Source organism: Danio rerio, chromosome 14 (assembly GCF_049306965.1).
Source record: "Danio rerio strain Tuebingen ecotype United States chromosome 14, GRCz12tu, whole genome shotgun sequence".
NCBI lineage: Eukaryota > Metazoa > Chordata > Actinopteri > Cypriniformes > Danionidae > Danio > Danio rerio.
The window spans coordinates 18,761,259-18,779,207 of NC_133189.1; the positions used below are offsets into that span (position 1 = coordinate 18,761,259).

Consider the following 17,949-nt stretch of genomic DNA (forward strand, 5'->3'; position numbering starts at 1 on the left):
CGCTTCAGTTATTACTAAAAAACAATGGTTAACTTACAGTATCCCACAGACTTCAATGAAAATGGAAAAATCTGCCATCTATGCACTCTTCATTTTCTCAACATCTTTCTGATTTTCTTTCTTCAGTTGAACACAAAAGATGATATTTTGGAAAGCACTAGTTGCTGGAACCCATTAACTTCTATGGTATTTTTTCCATCCATATGGAAGAAAATAGGCTTCAGCAACCAGCATTCTTGAAATTATCTTTTTTTTGGTCAAAAGAAAGAAAATCATAAACGTTTAAAATCTTATGAGGGACAGTAAATGATGAGGTAATGTTATTTTTGGGTGAACCATCACTGCATTGTGAATTTTTGTGAGAACGCTGCCTCCTGGAGGCAGGTCTATGAAGTAGGACGGTTTACAGACTCTCAGATGGTTTAGATCAGGGGTGCCTAAACTTTCTTATGAAGGGCCAAAAAAACCTAACTTGATTGTGGGTGGTGGGGCTATGGTAAATATATCAAACTGAATTATGTTAAAGCTGTCATGGGTAATTTACTAACTAATTTATTTGATACTGAAAAACAAAAACTAGAAAACATCGCCTCATATAAACTAATGCAGTATAATTGTTTATATTTTATAATAAACTCATTATATTAAAAACAATCCCATTTATAACAGAATGGAGTTCAGTGGAGTACCTGTTTTTGCTTTGATATGCAGTATTAACATTTTATAAAATCAGATTCATTGACAGATACATTTAATTGAAACATTTAATTTCAGTTGCCTTTTTTGTAGCAGAGCAATAAAACAAAAACAAACAAACAAACAAACAAACAAAAAAAAAATACATGGTTATGTTAAATTAGAAAAGAGAATCTCTTTTCAGATGGGATGGTGGGCCAAATCAAAGGTTACCATGGGCAAACTTTGGGCCACGGGCTCTAGTTTGGGCATCTCTGGTTTTAAACCATGGAAAAAAAATTAACTTTTGACACACTACTGGTCATTACAATTAGAGATCTAACATTTTAGATCAGATTAGAATTACAAATGTTTTTAACAGTTTCTTATGCCCATTAAGACATTTGCTTTAATAAATTTAAATGGCAGTAAAAAGTAACATTATCATATTTTTAATATTATATATTAAATTTAAATAATTTTTTCCCCATACAATAGTCATTCATTCCTGTGGAATGGAAAAGCATAAATTACAGCATCCATTATTTTCTTCTTTTGTCACATGACTCATTAAAAACCAGTATGATATGCTTATTTGATGCTTAATAAATACAAATTAGTCTTGGTCCACAAATAATAACAACAACAACAACATAATAAAACACATTATTATTTATTATAGGTATTTTTAAAGTTTTTTAGTTATAAGGTATTTTAAATCATGGATTCTCAACCGGTGGGCCGCAACACAGTAGTGGGCCTCAGCGATCTTGCAGTTGGGCTGCGAGATTAAAATGAAACTTTGATTAAACTAAAATTAACTTTCAATATTATACTATAATTCCTCATTAATATGCTTCATTAAAATGTTGGAAGTAATGCACTTTCTCCTGTTCTCTGACTGATTACTTAAAACTTGGTGCAAAAACAGCCTCATGATCGCGTCTACAGCTAGTACACGCAAGTCTGTTCATTTACAAATTATGCGTGAAGTGAAAGTCTCTCTCTGTGTATTTGTGTGAACCATTTAATATATCCGCATAGTTGTCCAAATTATTGTCCTGTGAGTGTTACAGGAGGATCTAGCGAGGCTCAATGGTGTTTCTGCCATAAAATGTAAAATAAACTTGTATATTAGCTTCAGATGCGCTCTGGCGGAGCTGTTCACTGTTCTTGTAAGCAATATTTCCAAAATGTCCAGCTGCAAACTCAACCCCCATTAGATCGACACTTTTTAACAGATTTAGGGTGTTTACTGTATTTTACATTTGTTGATATTTTTGACTAGCAGATATCCAGTCAGTCCAGTTTAAGGCTGATCTTTTGCAATCTCCCTGTTGACCTGTGGTTCTCTTTGAATATGTGTATGTTTTATATATATATATATATATATATATATATATATATATATATATATATATATAATACAATACATTTGCTGTGCCTTTTATTTTCTATTATCAGCATTTTTAAAAATATATAATTTTATTTAAATATATATATATATATATATATATATATATATATATATATATATATATATATATATATATATATATATATATATATATATATATATATATATATATATATATATATATATATATATATATGTATGTATGTATGAAGGTTTAAATGAGCATTTTATAAATTTATGAGAAAATGTCAGACAGGTGGGCCTTAAAAAAAAATTATCGGAGAAAGAAGAGGGCTCCAAAGTGCAAAAGGTTGAGAAGTCATTTTAAATGCCTTCACAGTTACTTTTGATTCACCTTTGCAAAATATTATGTTTGTTTTATTTGATATACTATTACATTATAACTCGTATATTAGTTTTAGATATATTTAACAGCAAATCATTGATTTTCAAAAGATCATGTGACACTGAAGACTAAAGGAATGACTGCTGAAATTTAGGCTTTTTATCACGACAGAAATAAATTAGGTTAAATAAGGAAACAGTTATTTCGAAGTGGTCTGTTAAACTCTATTATATCGCAGTATTTCAGTATAATAGGATTATAATTGTTAGTACTAATTAATGCATTTACTGAACATTTGTGTCTTTGTACTACTGCTGGCAACGTACCAAAATGATAAAGGGTAAGAAAAAAAGCACCTGCTCAACCATGATCTGTCTCTGGAGCTGAAACTGTTTCTGTTGATTCATCAGCTGAATTTGCTGCTGCTTCAAGTAGGCAGGATTATTATGGTGACCCGGGATGCTGTTGCTGCTTGTTTGTGGGGTCATGGTGTTGCTGGGACCGGGAACGTGCGTGTTAGGAGGGTAGGAGCCTGAATCCTGCTGAGAGAAAGTAAGAGGTGTCTCTTATTAAAAAAAGAATCAGGTGTACCAACAGTTTAATGACTCATTGCTAAAGTCATTTGCACTATTTCTCTATTAGACTGTAACTTAAATAAAGAAATTACTCTCCCTACTGGCAGTTTATATTTCTAATTTAGAGTAAAAAAAAAAAAAAAACTAGTTATTGCTATAATTTTTTTGAAGAACAACAGTAAAACCATACACTTCTGGTCATCGCTGACTTATATATATATATATATATATATATATATATATATATATATATATATATATATATATATATATATATATATATATATATATATATATATATATATATATAAACACACACACAGACACACACACACAATTTACCAAATTATGTTTTATGTTCAACAATATATGCCTGATGCAGTGTAAAGTTTGTGTAATAAGTTCTAGACTAAAGCAAATCCTTTCTAAAGTTACTTACATTGTATGTTGTATTTGTAATGTTTATTTGGTGATTTTCTCTCAGAATTCTTACACATGACCCTGGACTAGGGCTGCACAATATTGGAAAAATCTAATATCGCGATATAATTTTATTTTTGTGCGATAAATATTACGATGAAAATACAGACTCACATGATAGTTGAATAGCACTATTTGACTGTGTTCTGGGGTGTCTAACAGTATTCATGTACACAAATTAAACAATCACAATGCAAAAAATACTTTTCTTACTTTGCTTCGTCTAATTTCTAAACCAAATATCTAAAATAACATCTTAGATCAAGTAAAAATATTGTTTTGCTTTGAAATTCAGATAAAATGAGGCAAAATCAAGAGTTTAATAATAAGTTAAATAATCTTGTTTTTCCTTTGAAATGTTGATATTTGAAATAGAAACAAAGACAAAACTTCTAAGTAAAACATTTTTGTTGTTGTTGTTGCATAAATCACATAAATACAGTGATTAAATACAATTCAGTAGCTCATGCTAAACTATAATTCAGACTTAACATTGCTTATCTTTACGATGCGATTGCAGATGCGCACATTGCAATATCAATGCTGAAATGCTATAAATTGTGCAGCACCACCCTGCACCACAAAAGCAGTCTTAAAAGTAATTTTTTTTTAAAAAATTGAGATTCATCATGTGAATAAATACAATATCAATTGATGTGTGATTTCTTAAGATTTAGAAGCAGAATTTAGAATTTAGGCATTATTTAACTGAAATACAAGTAATTGAAAATCTGTAATGCGATGATTCAACAATCAAATTATTGGAAAAAAAATAGCCTCTAAAGAGGTCCAAATTGAGTTACTAGCAATGCACATTATTAATCAAAAATCTCACTTTGTTGTCTTGTCTTGTTTGTCTTCATGAAACAAGATTATTACTAAACAATAATTATTTTCAACATAAAGATAAACAGGTTTGACTCTTACAATGCATTTTTTTGGCTATATATATATAAATTATATATGAATTTTATTCATTCATTTCTTATTCGGCTAACTCCCTTATTTATCAAAGGTCACCACAGCGGAATAAGAATTTGCTTTATGCAGAAAGACTTTTTAAACACTTCCGGTGAGCTGTAGGCCATTACAAAATCGGTGCGTTTTCTTTAAAAATCAATGACCTGATTGATATAGGATATAAGTGGGTCTCAGAATGTACAAGAAGCACTGCATTAAATTACATTTTCCCCCACCATGTCTTTAAAATATGAACATTTATTTTACCCCAGTATTTTCAATAGTTTCTGCATTAGCCTGCTAATCCTGACATGCGCGAGCATGTAAATGCTTTTAATATTGTTATATTCTTAAACAACTAAATAAATACTGAAGTGTATTTAACTGATTGTATTTTCATTACATTACAACATCAATCCTATAAAAGGAACAGCATAAAATTGAAAAAAAGTGACAATAACCATTGACGGAAAGCTTATTGGTATGGGAATAAACACTAGCTGTGCATATTGACCTTATTCTTCACGTATGAGCGCATGCAGCAATTTGAATCTTCCGGTCTCATTCACTTTCATTCATTTTCAGACGTTTAAAACAGCTTGTTACAATGCTTGCTGTTGCAGACTGATATTTTCCTAATATATTATTCCGATTTTTCTGTATCGTCATGAACACACTTGCTTGTAGAGCAAGTAGTTTGACCGTTTTTGCAGTTTATTATTCCTAGTCATTTCTCCCATAGGCAACTGAATTGGTAGTTAGAAAAAAATAAATAAATAAATTAAAAAAAAAAAAACGAGCGCACTTCCGCATCAAGAATAAGCTCAATGCTCTATTTGTGTAAAATAAATCAAAAGGCACAGTTTGCAGTTTTCACCACTAGAGGGCGGACGTTAACAACAAACAAGAGTAATTTAGCGACACTGTGAAACTTCCCTGTTTTATATAAAACCAAACCAGAAATTGATTGTTTATGACGTCATTAGCATGGCAACACAGGGCATGTTGATTTCATTAATTAAAATAGCCTATTTCTCTAGATTTGAGAATTCTTCAAAATATTTGGGATTTAATGTAAGTACATAGTCAAAATATAAAACATTGTTCTATTGATTTTTAGAATATCTTGTATATTGTGCCTTAATTCATATTAAACACCTAGGCTTGATATTACACAACTGTAAGATCTTGTTATGTTCCTACTGACTTTGTCGTGAAGTAGAACTAGGACACGTTCTTGGCAGGTTTGGTGAGATTTCCCCCTCCTACAGTATAATTAATGCAATCTGCACCGGCTGAATGTTTCAAATTCCCTGCTTTGAAATTCCACATTTACATTCAAGTATCAAAGCAGCTGAGCAGCACATCTCTCCTCTCTGATCTGATCTGACTCAATCATGAGGCAAAAAGCTTCCTCAGCACCTCGGAGCTGGACTACAGACTGAGGCGAAGATGGTTTAAAAATAAATTAGAGATGCCGACGCTGGCAGCCGCCCTTTTGCAACAAACACCCGGCACACTCTTGCAAGCTGTCTCTCTCTTACACGCGTACACACACACTGAAGGTATTTCGAGGTCAGTGACGACACTAAACGGTGTTATCTGAAAAGTGAGCAGACGACAGAAATTTTACCGAATTGGAGAGAGAGTTAACAACAAGTGAGTGATCCATGCAGGAAAAGTTTCAATCTTTCAAGAAACTGAAAGGCAAATGGGTTAAATGGCCATATTTAAACAGAAAGAACGGTTAAAAACAGAGGCTGATCCGAAAATACTCAGCTCAGGATGACGGCCAGAGGCGGGAGAGCAGAACGCATGAAAGACTGCTTTGTTGCCCCCTCCTCTCTCTCCCTCTCTCTCTCTCTCTCTGGCTCTGTCTGTCCTTTTCTCTGTTGACTTGTCTCTTACAGCCCATCCCAGCCCCCACCGCAGTGCGTGTGTGAGTGTGTGTGTAAGAATGGCTGTCTGCTCTCTGCTCCTTAGCAACCAGCTGCCTGACCCAGACAAACTGTTCAACCCCGGGGCGTATGAGGCCCACTGCCAAACACACACACACTAATAGAGGTGGATAAAAAACTGAATATGATTGTGTAGTGGAGGCTGTTTGATTGTTAAGTTTTGCACCAATAACTGGAACAACTGGTTATCTGCTAAATTCTATATCTGCATGCTGTTTAGATTTGTATAAAAAAAAAAATTTTAAAAAAGAAAGAAAAATCCCAGTAAGATACACCCTGAAATCATAATGGTCTATCTGACATTGTAAATAAGTTGTCACAAATCTAACAAATTGACATTGTGCATGTTTTTGCATTTAGAAGAAAAAAAAGTTCTACAAAAACATTTACAAAGTCAAAATCTAACTTGGTTCAATATTTGAGACAATAAGCACTTGTGGACCAATCAAATGAGGACCAATCAGGATCATCTCAGAGACAAAGAGGCCTTTGACTAATTAGTTCTCAGCATTTGAACACCTCCAAACATTCCCATGTACATTTATTTAAGTGCTATTATTGCACTTATAACTGATTAATACATATTTTACGTAAAATAGTTTATACATTTTTTTAGAGCTTAATAAACTGTTAAATTGTTTTTTTTAAAGCATTGTCTGTTTTCTTGCATTTTTAAATGTCTTAGGGTGCCTTCACACCTGTAGATCGATCGTTGTGTTCCAAAACAAGGATTAAAATTGTTACAATATTGCTCTTTGTTCTTGGTGTGGTTCGCTTTCACACTGCAAAGTTTGAAAGAGTTTAGTTGGTCAACTGTCAAGCGTCCTTATTTTAATTTATGGCATTTAAAATATGTTCTTTTTAAATGTCTGGGTAAAAAGAGCTCGTAGAGCTTGACTTTTCCAAACCACCATAAACCTTGAAAACGGTTATCGTCCCATGCCTATTTTTTAGTTCGTTGGAACGTTTTGCTTTCTCAGTCATTCAGGTGATCTTGGACCATTTGTTTTGGCGTGGATCTGAGTGCGATTGCTGGATTCACATATGCCAAACAAACCGTTCTAACTCGGAAAACGCGCCAGGTTCCCAAACAAACGTCTAGATGTGAATACACCCTTAAACTATACATCTTTACACAGTTCACATTATGCATGGGACGATAACCGGTTTCAAGGTTTATGGTGGTTTGGAAAAGTCAAGGTTTTAAAACCGCTAAAATTTTGTGTTAAATCGTTCTTGGGGTAAATGTAAATTACATTTTTTTGGACTATTTTATTTAGTGTAAGGCAACAGATTCCTTTAGTAGAGAAGGAAAACAGAAAACATCAAATTAAAAAAAAAATGTAATAATAAAAAAATATATATAGACCTGAACAGTGCAGTCGCTTACTTTATGTCCAAAGAAAATAAAGATATCCAAACATTTGGGTCTTTTCAAGTTGATTTGAAACTAATGAAGACAGCAGAAGTCAGTGATTTATTTTAATTATTAGCCTGTCATGTTTACTGTTCCAAAATGCTTTAAATGTTTCTTAAATACAAATATATTGTGTTCAATGAAGGGAAAAGTTTTTTTTTTTTTAACCAAGATGTGTAAAAAGAACATAATTAAAAGAGCATTCACACTACTGTAATACCATGAAATTTCTATCCAAGGTTATCATACCATGCCCAGTTCACATAATGTTTGCTACAGTACATGGTATTCAAAAACTTTAAGGCTAAATTTCTAAAAACACTCACAAAGTAGAGTGGATTCCCTTCCAGCCGCAATCCATCTCTGGGAAACATCCACACACACACACACACTCATACACTACGGACAATTTAGCCTACCCAATTCACCTGTACCACATGTCTTTGGACTGTGGGAGAAACCGGAGCACCCAGAGGAAACCCACGTGAACATGCAAGAACATGCAAACTCCACACAGAAACACCGAGCCGATGATCCAACCAGTGACCCAGCGACCTTCTTGCTGCGAGGCAACAGCGCTACCTACTGCTCCACTGCTTTGCCCCTGATATAATGTTAATAATTTATATTTTTTAACATCTTGGCTGGTCTGAGCGAGAGTAAATTAACAGCAAAAATTGGGTAAACTATCACTTTAAGATTTATTTCAGTATTACAAATGGCAGATATAGCTCTATATGCATGTTTCAAATCTCACACCAAAACTATCTCTTTTACGTTTGACACTTTCACATGAAGCAAGGAGCACGAAACAAGTCACGTTCACATATTACAATTGATAAATTAACCCCGCTATAATCTTATATTTGAAGATGCGTTTTGTTGTGTAATACAATGAGATTCAGATATTTTGAACCAAATCTTGAAGACACAAAAAACAAAGTCACTTCTACACGCTTATCCACAGCTTTTCATTCATCTTGAACACGCCATTACTATGATGATGACAAGAACAGAACAACAACATCTGACCTACACTGTTTGAACATGTGAGTTTCAGTGAATAACAAGCTCTGACATGATTTCACATTTAACATCTACCAACAAAATGCCCTTTCTATGAATAATGACGGTTCAGATTAGCCTCACGCTGAGAGTTCTTCATTTAGAAAACTAGTAAGGGGTTATTTTAATGTGTTAGTAATGATTCACATGCATTTTTTCTCTAATGTTGAAAAAATTTAACGATTAAAAAAAGACATCCAGCAGGTTCCTGTAATGATATTCAGCAGAACACAAGCACACCCAGAATGGTCTGATTTAACTCCATGACTTTTAGAACAAACACTCAAAAGCAAGTACAAACACTTTAATTTATTATATGAAAATTAACAGTGAATTATTAAGATTTTTATTAATACTAATAAAATATCAAGTTAATTCTAGGAAGATTCCAGAATGCAGTTTGTGACATACCCAGGTCATGGTCAGGCAAGTAAGCTGATAATATACATTTTCAGAAGAATGCAACTCGCCAGTAAACAAAGAAAAAAAAAAAACAGTACTCTTTTTTTTTTCTGGTTTCTGATGATAATGTCTTGTGGGTTCATGGCTAATATACATACTCCGAGTTAACTGAACTTACTCCAAAGTGTGGTTTTCAGATGAAAAGTAACCTTACATTCTGGAATCAGTTATTCTATGATTATATCATCAGTTATTAGATGCATTTATGCTGCATCTAAATGCATTGTGGGGGTGGCACAGTGGTTAGCACTGTCGCCTCACAGCAAGAAGGTCGCTGGATCGAGTCCTAAATGGGTCAGTTGGCATTTCTGTGTGGAGTTTGCATGCTCTCTCCGTGTTCACGTGTTTCCTCTGGGTACTCCGCTTTCCCCCAAAGTCCAAAGACATACAGATAAATTACGCTATAGATAAATTGAATAAACTGAATTGTCCGTAGTGAGTGTGAATGTGAGAGTGTATGGGTGTTTCCCAGTACTGGTTTGCAGCTGGAAGGCTATTCGATGCGTAGAAAAAATATGCTGGATAAGTTGGCATTCCGCTACACTTAAACCTATTAGATGATCTCAAAAATAAAATTAGAAAATTTATTGTATTCTTCCTCAAAATATTGTTGATTGTTACATGCAAAAGGTGGATTAGCGGTTGTGTGCTTTCTTTTTTCAGTCTTATGGATTAGTAAAATCTGACACAATTTAGTGAAGCCTGTGTCAAACAGTTATTTTACTAATGAAAGACAACAGTTGTATGAGAGATTTTAAATCTCTTAGAATTAAGGACTCCTAGCCATGAACTTAACAAAACCAGATCCTGTTAATATTGCAAAATCAAATACCCTTCAACCTCTAAAGCCTGATTTATACTTCTGCGTCAAGTGACTTGCGTAACCCACGGCGCATGCAACGCGCGTGGCTGTGCATTTATACTTCTGCACGCTGTCTCTGTTGGTCTGCATTAACACTTCTGAAACGCTAGTTGGCAGTGAGATGTAAATGTTCCTCTGTGTCGAGTTTCTTCGCTGCTTTTTTGCTTTTCCTGAACACTTCCAGGATGTACAAGTGGCTCAAACTCGCTCATTTTGAGGCAGCAACCGGCGGACGTGCAACAACTTTAACTATGAGGTAAACACAAAACAAAACTTTCCATCCGGAGCTCCTTCACGGGACTTCACACTTGTAAACAATCGCTACATTGGGTTCGCGCCATTCACGCGGCTCTCAGTCCCGCCCCGACTCGTCGGCGCTACCAAGCCGACCAATCACAGAGCTTGTGCTACGCGGTTGCGACGTGTAGTTACATTTTTTGAGAGGTGCACATCAGTGACGGCCACGGCGAAGGGCTATGCATCAGCGCCGTAGCATACGCCAGTGTTTGACGCAGAAGTATAAATCAGCCTTAAGCCTCATTCACACTACGAGCAACTCGCAGCATACGCGAGTGACAGCAACCGTTGGTGACCAGGTGGGCGTGTCGAGCATTGTGACAAAGTTGAAAATGCTTCAACTACATGCAAATGATGAGCGACTTTCTTGAGTGACAGCCAACAGGATCACCAGCAGAGCTCACGGGATCCTCTCTCAGGTTGCTCAAGGGTTAGTTGTATTCTCCGTGCTGTAGACCTACACAGGTCTTTTTAGTTGATGCAAGCAAACATCAAGTTTTTAGTAAGAGTTTGACATCTAGCCACAGCGATTTAAGACTCGGATGAAGCACCAGTATACTACTCAGGGGCTGATTTACCTAATAAGCAAGGTAAGTGGCCACTTAGGCCCTGTTTACACTAGTGCGTTTTAGTTTTAAAACGGCGTTTTAGAATGAAAACGATCCGTGTCCACACTCGCGTTTCACCCAGCGTTTCTGAACTGCTCACCGTCCACACCAAAACGCTGAAAACGCGCATCACGTGACCACACAGACACTCTCGGGCAAGCGCTGCAGCCCATCTACCCAGATGAGAGCTGTGCTAGTCGGACTCCTCATCAAGCATCTCCCGCTGGATCTAATCTCACTATATTTATTAAACAGGATATTTCATTCATCTTGTTGTCTTTATCTAACGACATATTCCCTGACTTTGGTCATTGGAATCTATTACTTTTTCTCAGGTAACGTGTTTTGGCTAAGCGCAAAGATAAGTTAATGATTAATGTAACCACGTAGCCTATTCTGTATATTGACTGATCGCTTGCCTTTATTTCCTATAATGTATAAACTTATTGTATGTTATACTTTTATAAATGGCCATTATCGATTATTAAAACTTATATTCAGCAAAAGAAAGGGTGTGTTTCGTATTTTCACTGAAATTGAAAGGAGGCAGTTGTTATCGGCTCCGTTTAGTTATAAATATCCACACAGTGAAGATGACGCTCATGCAGCACGACGCCTCAACATTTCTGCTGTCTGTTAAGTTGCTAATATTAAAATGAAAATAGGCAGTTCCTTAAATCATGTTTACATTTTATTGTTGAGAAAGTGAAACAACGTAGCCAGAGTGATGTGAATGAAGTTATAAAGTACACTGTTCCCTTTAAAGATTTACCCGTGTCCTCTGTATAGTCTGTTGTCCATATCAAACTGAGAAGAAGAGACTGCAGCCTTGATCAAACTTGCGAAGTCTGAACTTACAAGGAGAGAATGCAGGACTGAACCGTGTGTGTAGGCTACTTAATATTCAGGAAAAGCCCCAATCAGAGAGGCGAATGTCTGCAGCCCCGCCTCCGTTTTCAGATGTCTCCGTTTTCCATCATCCACACTGAGACGGAGCAGCAGCGTTTCAGAATGAAAACAGCCTCTCCAGCGTTTTCGAAACGCTCCGTTTTCGGCACTCGAGAACTCCGGCGTAGTGTGGACGGATGGCGTAACCGTAGCAAAACTTATGCGTTTTCAAACTAAAACGCATTAGTGTAAACGGGGCCTTAGAGCCCCAGGAAATCTGGGGCCCCTTAACAAATATTTAAAAGTAAAACTTATACCTATATAACATCGTTTTCTACCATATTTTGTATGGTGAGAGTTAAACAAATACAATTTTAACAGAATGAAATTTTATTTAGTATACAATCAAATATAATATTATTATAATACTTTAATGTTATGTAATAATATTACAAAATAAAATATCCATCATGGAGCAGTCTAGCAGTCAAATGTATAAAAAATATATATATTTATTATTTTTATCTGTTAATTAATTTTAAGAAAAGTAATCATTTAAAATGTAGAGATTGCATTAAATGTAACATAAGATTGAGTGACATAAAAAAAATAACATCAATATAAATAAAAAATAAAAGTAAAAAGGGTGCATTTTAAGAATTAGGCCCCATAGCTGGAATTGATTAGGGCCCCAAAATCCCTAAATCCGCCCCAGAATATACTATTTTGTATTCTTGTTTTTTTTTACATGCAGTATTGCATTACTTTACATTACTTTCATTTTATTTATATTTATACTTTATACATAAAATGAACGTCTCAGCTTAGTTTACAGTGATCAGTGAGTTATTTTAGTACTACAATTCTCCAACCGGAAAAAAAAAGGTTGGTTGGTTGGTTTATTGGCTGTACATGTAATCGTCAAAACTATATCTGCTGTGTTAATGATGGAGCAGTGCATGCTCAGAGCAAGAGAAGGCCACAACGTTCCCACTTTCAACAAATCTGGCCAAAATTATGTTGCTCCATTCCTCGCTCTGCTCACATACACAGCAAAAATTCAATCCATACTGTGATAAACTGCTGTTTGTCTTTTTGACAAGACATTTTATCAATTAATTTAACCAAACCTGGGTTCGTTTCTCTTTCCAATACAACACATTCTTCAAATTCTGGCGATTTATTTGATGTCTGTTGATCATGGTTTAATAATACCATACAAAGCAATCCCATCTCTTCACAAAACCTTGATTAAACCACTCTATTTACATAAATTATATTTTAAAACAATGCTTTTTGAATGGGAAATAAGCCTCTCTTCAGACTAGGGCTGGGCGATATGGCAAAAAAAATAATCACGATAATATTCTTCATATCAGTCGATAACGATAATTATCATGATAAATGTCAAATCTTTATATCTAATAATTTTATAGGATTTTCAGCATGCCAATTGCAGCTGATTTAACACATTTTGTGAAATGTTTTAGCTGTCTGACAATATAAATAATAAAGTAACAAACAAAAGAACAATCTTAATTAGCATTTGCTGTTTAATTTTTTAACAAACAAAGACATTACCCTACAAGTTATTGGATATTATTGTTTAACATAAAAAAAAATAAAAATAACAAGTAACAAGTTTGAAAAAGTAAAAGGGGAGTCAACTGTCACAGAATTTTCAGTTTTGGATGAACTGTCCTTTTAATGGTGAATTTAGGGTGAAATATCTTTTAATATATTTTATTTAGGATGCTAACAATTACTTGATGATTGATTGATTGTCAATAACGCTTTAATCGATAGACCTTATCGATGATTGATTAAGCATGGACATTTTGAAAGTTTAGTTATGCTTTGCGCTGTGAGACGCGTCCATGCATTACATCATAAAGTGTGTGCAGTTTACATGACTTATGGATTCACTCTCTTAACATCGCATATTGTGGGACGCATAAAATACCTGTTATGTGCAGATCTTGATTATATCTGTGGGTGTTTTAATTTTACCTCACAGACTGGCACGAATAGGCCTATGCAGACTCTCATTTTATAAATCGCGCATCATGACGAGACATGCAGGGAGCGTCTCCATTCACTCAACGTTTTTCTGAGCTCTCTCATCCTTCAGACCGAGCTTATTCTTCCAAAGAAATCTAAGAATACTATCAGTGCTGCGAATAGCTTGTAAAGACTGTCCAGCTCATGCTGCATAAAAAAAAACAGGCTTCGTTAATTAATTAATAGATTGTTTTGGTGCTAAAGCATATACTATAGCGTACTTGTTTTAAAGCGCTTCACCTCAGATGTTGTTGGTTCTTCTTGTACATTTGAATTAAGTTACACATTATCATTCATTCATTTTCTTGTCGGCTTAGTCCCTTTACTAATCCGGGGCCGCCACAGCGGAATGAACCGCCAACTATTCCAGCACATTTTTACGCAGCGGCAACCCATTTTTACTTCCAGCCGCAACCCATCTCTGGGAAACTTCCACACACACACATTCATACACTACAGACTTTTTAGCTTACCCATTTCACCTGTACCCAATGTCTTTAGACATTAAACATGGTGAGAACATGCAAACTACACACAGAAACACCAACTGAGCCAGCCCAGGCTCGAACCAGCGTCCTTCTTGCTGTGAGGTGAACGTGCTACTCACTGCGCTACCGCGTTGCAAAGAAAAATATATAAAGCGTATATATATTTTTTGTTCATGTCTGTGGGTGGATGATGCTTTGCTCTGTGGAAAATAAGGATTTAATTAATGATCCACAACTGTTGTAAACATCTGTCATATCTTTGCTGCATTTTTAATGTCATAATTTTAAAGATTATTTCTTGAGCATTTCTCCTCTGTGATTATGTCCTTCATAAAGGCTGGTTCTTCTACCATCGATAAGAACAACAGTGGTTTTAAAAATTCCAAAGAAAATATCATAATATTAAAAAGTATACAACAAAATATTCTATCGATGTCGTAACAATGCCCTTAAATGATGCAGCCTGTAGTTTGCAGAAAGCATCAAGTGTTCATCAAGTGTCTGTCATATCTTTCGTCTGTCTTTTCTGTCTTTACATTGCTGGGTAGTTGTGATGGTTTACCAACACTGATGGTGTACCAACACACTGTTTGGGGCTGTTGTTTGTTTTTCTTACCCCTCCAAGTGCAACTTCCACTGTACGGCTGTACACTTGTACTGTGTGCGGCATCAGGAAGGGCAGGCTGCAAATATACTGTGCAGCATCGAACACTAATCAAACTGTCATTATCGCTTTATCAGAAAAACATTTATCATGATAATTCTTGATATCCTATTATCGCCCAGCCCTAGATCAGACATAAATATCCTGATTCTTACAGGGTTTGCAACAAAATGAGGGCAGGTAAATGATAAAAGAATTTCCATTTCTAGGTATTTAAACTTCCTAAATAAAAATAAATGTGAGGTGTGCAGTGGGAAGCCAGTCTTACCGCAGTATGTGGTAGATGTGCTGGTCTGAAGTTCATGGTAGGCGCCCTTTGTTTCTGGATCTGTTGCTGTCGCATCATGTTTAGGATGGCCTGGTTCGGTTTGTTGTGGTTCTGTGTGGTCGGAGGGCCCCTGGGTGCCCCTGGTGGTCCGTCGTCATAGTGAGACAGTGGTTTAGTGTTGTTGAAGTCCAACATGGCTGCCTGGGCACCTGGGTTGGAAGGATGGCCGAGGGGCCCTGTGGGTGCTGCTGGGTGACTTAACATGTTGGCATGGCCACCAGGCTGCATGTAGCCAGCTGGAGCACCCGCTTTGGGAGAACCTTTGTTTGGCATGAGTAGGGTCTTGGGATTGGGAAAGTCTTGAGGGTACAAAGAAGGACTGGTGGGCTTCTCAAGCCCAAACGTACCACCCATTTGACTTTGGGTGGGAGCATTTTGGGGCCAAGATGTAGAGTGGCTGGGCTGTTGGTGGAACTTTGTTGGTTGCTGTTGTGGAGGTTTCTGTTGTGGTGGCTTTTGAACTACATGCTGCTGACTGTGTAAAATCGCTCTCTGCTGAGCCAACTGCTGCAGCTGCTGAGCAGGGGACAGGTCTTTGGGTGGAACGGGCATCAAGTGATTTGGGAGTGCTCTGCTCTGAATAGACCCCTGTTGCGAATGCTGTGGAACAGGCAGGGCTGGTGAAGTGGCCGGAGCCGTAACAGGAGAGTTGGTGTGAAGCGGAGGTCCCGATGAAGTCGGTCTCATCTGAGGTGAACCATTGCAGGAGTCCTGCTCAAAGGCAGAGGTAGCCGTGGCAGGAGAAATTTCAGTCTTCACGTTAGGCAGATCTTGTGATATCAAGCTCTGAGCTGCAGCAGATGTGAGCTCTGGGTCTTTGCGATCTCCAAAACTAACGCTGAAGAGCTCCTGGATGTCCTCGTAGGGTACAGAGCGATTGAACTCCTCCATGATCTCACTCCAGTCCTGATCATTCAGGTTAAGGTCAGGGAAGAGGCTGTTGTTTCCATTTGCTCCTCCCTGGGGAAGTATGCAGGACAAGGCATCATCTACCGGCTCCTGCTTTGGTTCTTTCAGACGGAAATCAGACTCTGAACCACGCACTGCACCATTGTCTTTTAAACTTGCTCCGTTGTGCTCGGAACCGACCACTCTGTGGTTCCCATTGGCCATCATGGCATCAGTGTTCACATTATGTTTGGTGTCCAAGGGTGAGAGAGGAGGCACAACACCATTTGAGACCCCATTAAGACCACCCATTGCATCTTCAACACAGGACTTTTTATTAGGGGGGTAGCCATCGGTGAAACCATTCACCTGGTCACGGCCTAAAGGTGATTCAGCACTCTCCAACTTCCTCTTCACAGTCTCCTGTAACTGCACATAGAAGACAAAACAAATAATTTAGTTAACAAGCACTTTGTGCAGTATTTCACTTATTTGTTACAGATTTGTACAACGTGGCATGCAACGATCCTTAACTTTTGCTGGATTAACCAGACTTTATCAAGTTGTTGATATTTTAAGATCAATATTTTGTATGATGTACTAAGAACCTGATTGTTTGCGATGTGATCACATAAAAAAAAACTCTGCAAAAGATGCTCCTACTGGAAGATGAGACCAAAATCAATGTTTTTCTATTTTTTATTAGACACTAGTCAGATTCCATGGTTTTATTACAGTAATGATAATAAATGCATGGTTGAAAGTACGGTTACATAGTTTGCATAAAAGGTTTAATCAAAGTTTATCCTAAGTATTTAATACAAAATATTGGTCTTAGGACATCCAGGACAAATTAGGGCATAATTTACCCACTTAATCCCGGTCACTATATGAAAAAAAAAACATCTGTTGCTGCTTCAGTTTCATTCTACCATCTGTTTTTAAGATTAAGAACTACATGCGGTTCATTAATCATATGCAATATTTGTTAGTAAAATGTAAATATTATATGACCAAGATAGTTTTTTTTTTTTTGTACATTAAATGGCAATTGGTTGTAAAACAAGTTCATATTCTTAACAGCTTGCTTGTGAAAGAGAATTAATCCAGCTTCCAAAACCACTGCCCTAAATAAACTATTATCTTATAATAGAGACGGGATGATAACCGCTATCAAGGTACACTGACGTCTGGAAGAGTCAAGGTTTTAAAATGGCCAAAAATTTCTGCTATAACGCTCCTATGCCGTATGTAAGATTTTTTTAGATGCTTTTTAAGACAACAGTATCTCAAACAGAAAATATATCCAAAAAGGCCATTTTAAATTGTAAAGAACTCTGTGTTTTTGAAACTAGACAGCAGAAATCAATGATTCATTTGAATTATTAAGCCTGACATGTTTACAGCTTCAAAATAATTTAAATGCTTCTTAACATAAAATATTGTTTTCAAAAGGGGAAAAAAGTTTTTGTTTTTACCCATATAAATTATTATTATTATTATTATTATT

At 36.1% G+C, this 17,949-nt stretch overlaps 1 protein-coding gene across 2 annotated transcripts in view; it reads right to left on the bottom strand.

The window, feature by feature from the left end:
- maml1 (mastermind-like transcriptional coactivator 1) overlaps positions 1–17,949 on the bottom strand; it is a 41,972-nt gene that overhangs the window by 4,487 nt on the left and 19,536 nt on the right. The window contains exons 2-3 of one of the 2 annotated variants that reach the window (XM_690627.8): positions 15,492–16,868; positions 2,795–2,977 (exon numbers count right to left, since the gene is read on the bottom strand). In XM_690627.8, coding sequence (XP_695719.5) covers positions 2,795–2,977; positions 15,492–16,868 — 1,560 coding nt within the window. Of the gene's footprint in view, positions 1–2,794; positions 2,981–15,491; positions 16,869–17,949 lie in introns of both variants that reach the window. The other variant, XM_005157216.6, reaches the window with a different exon arrangement.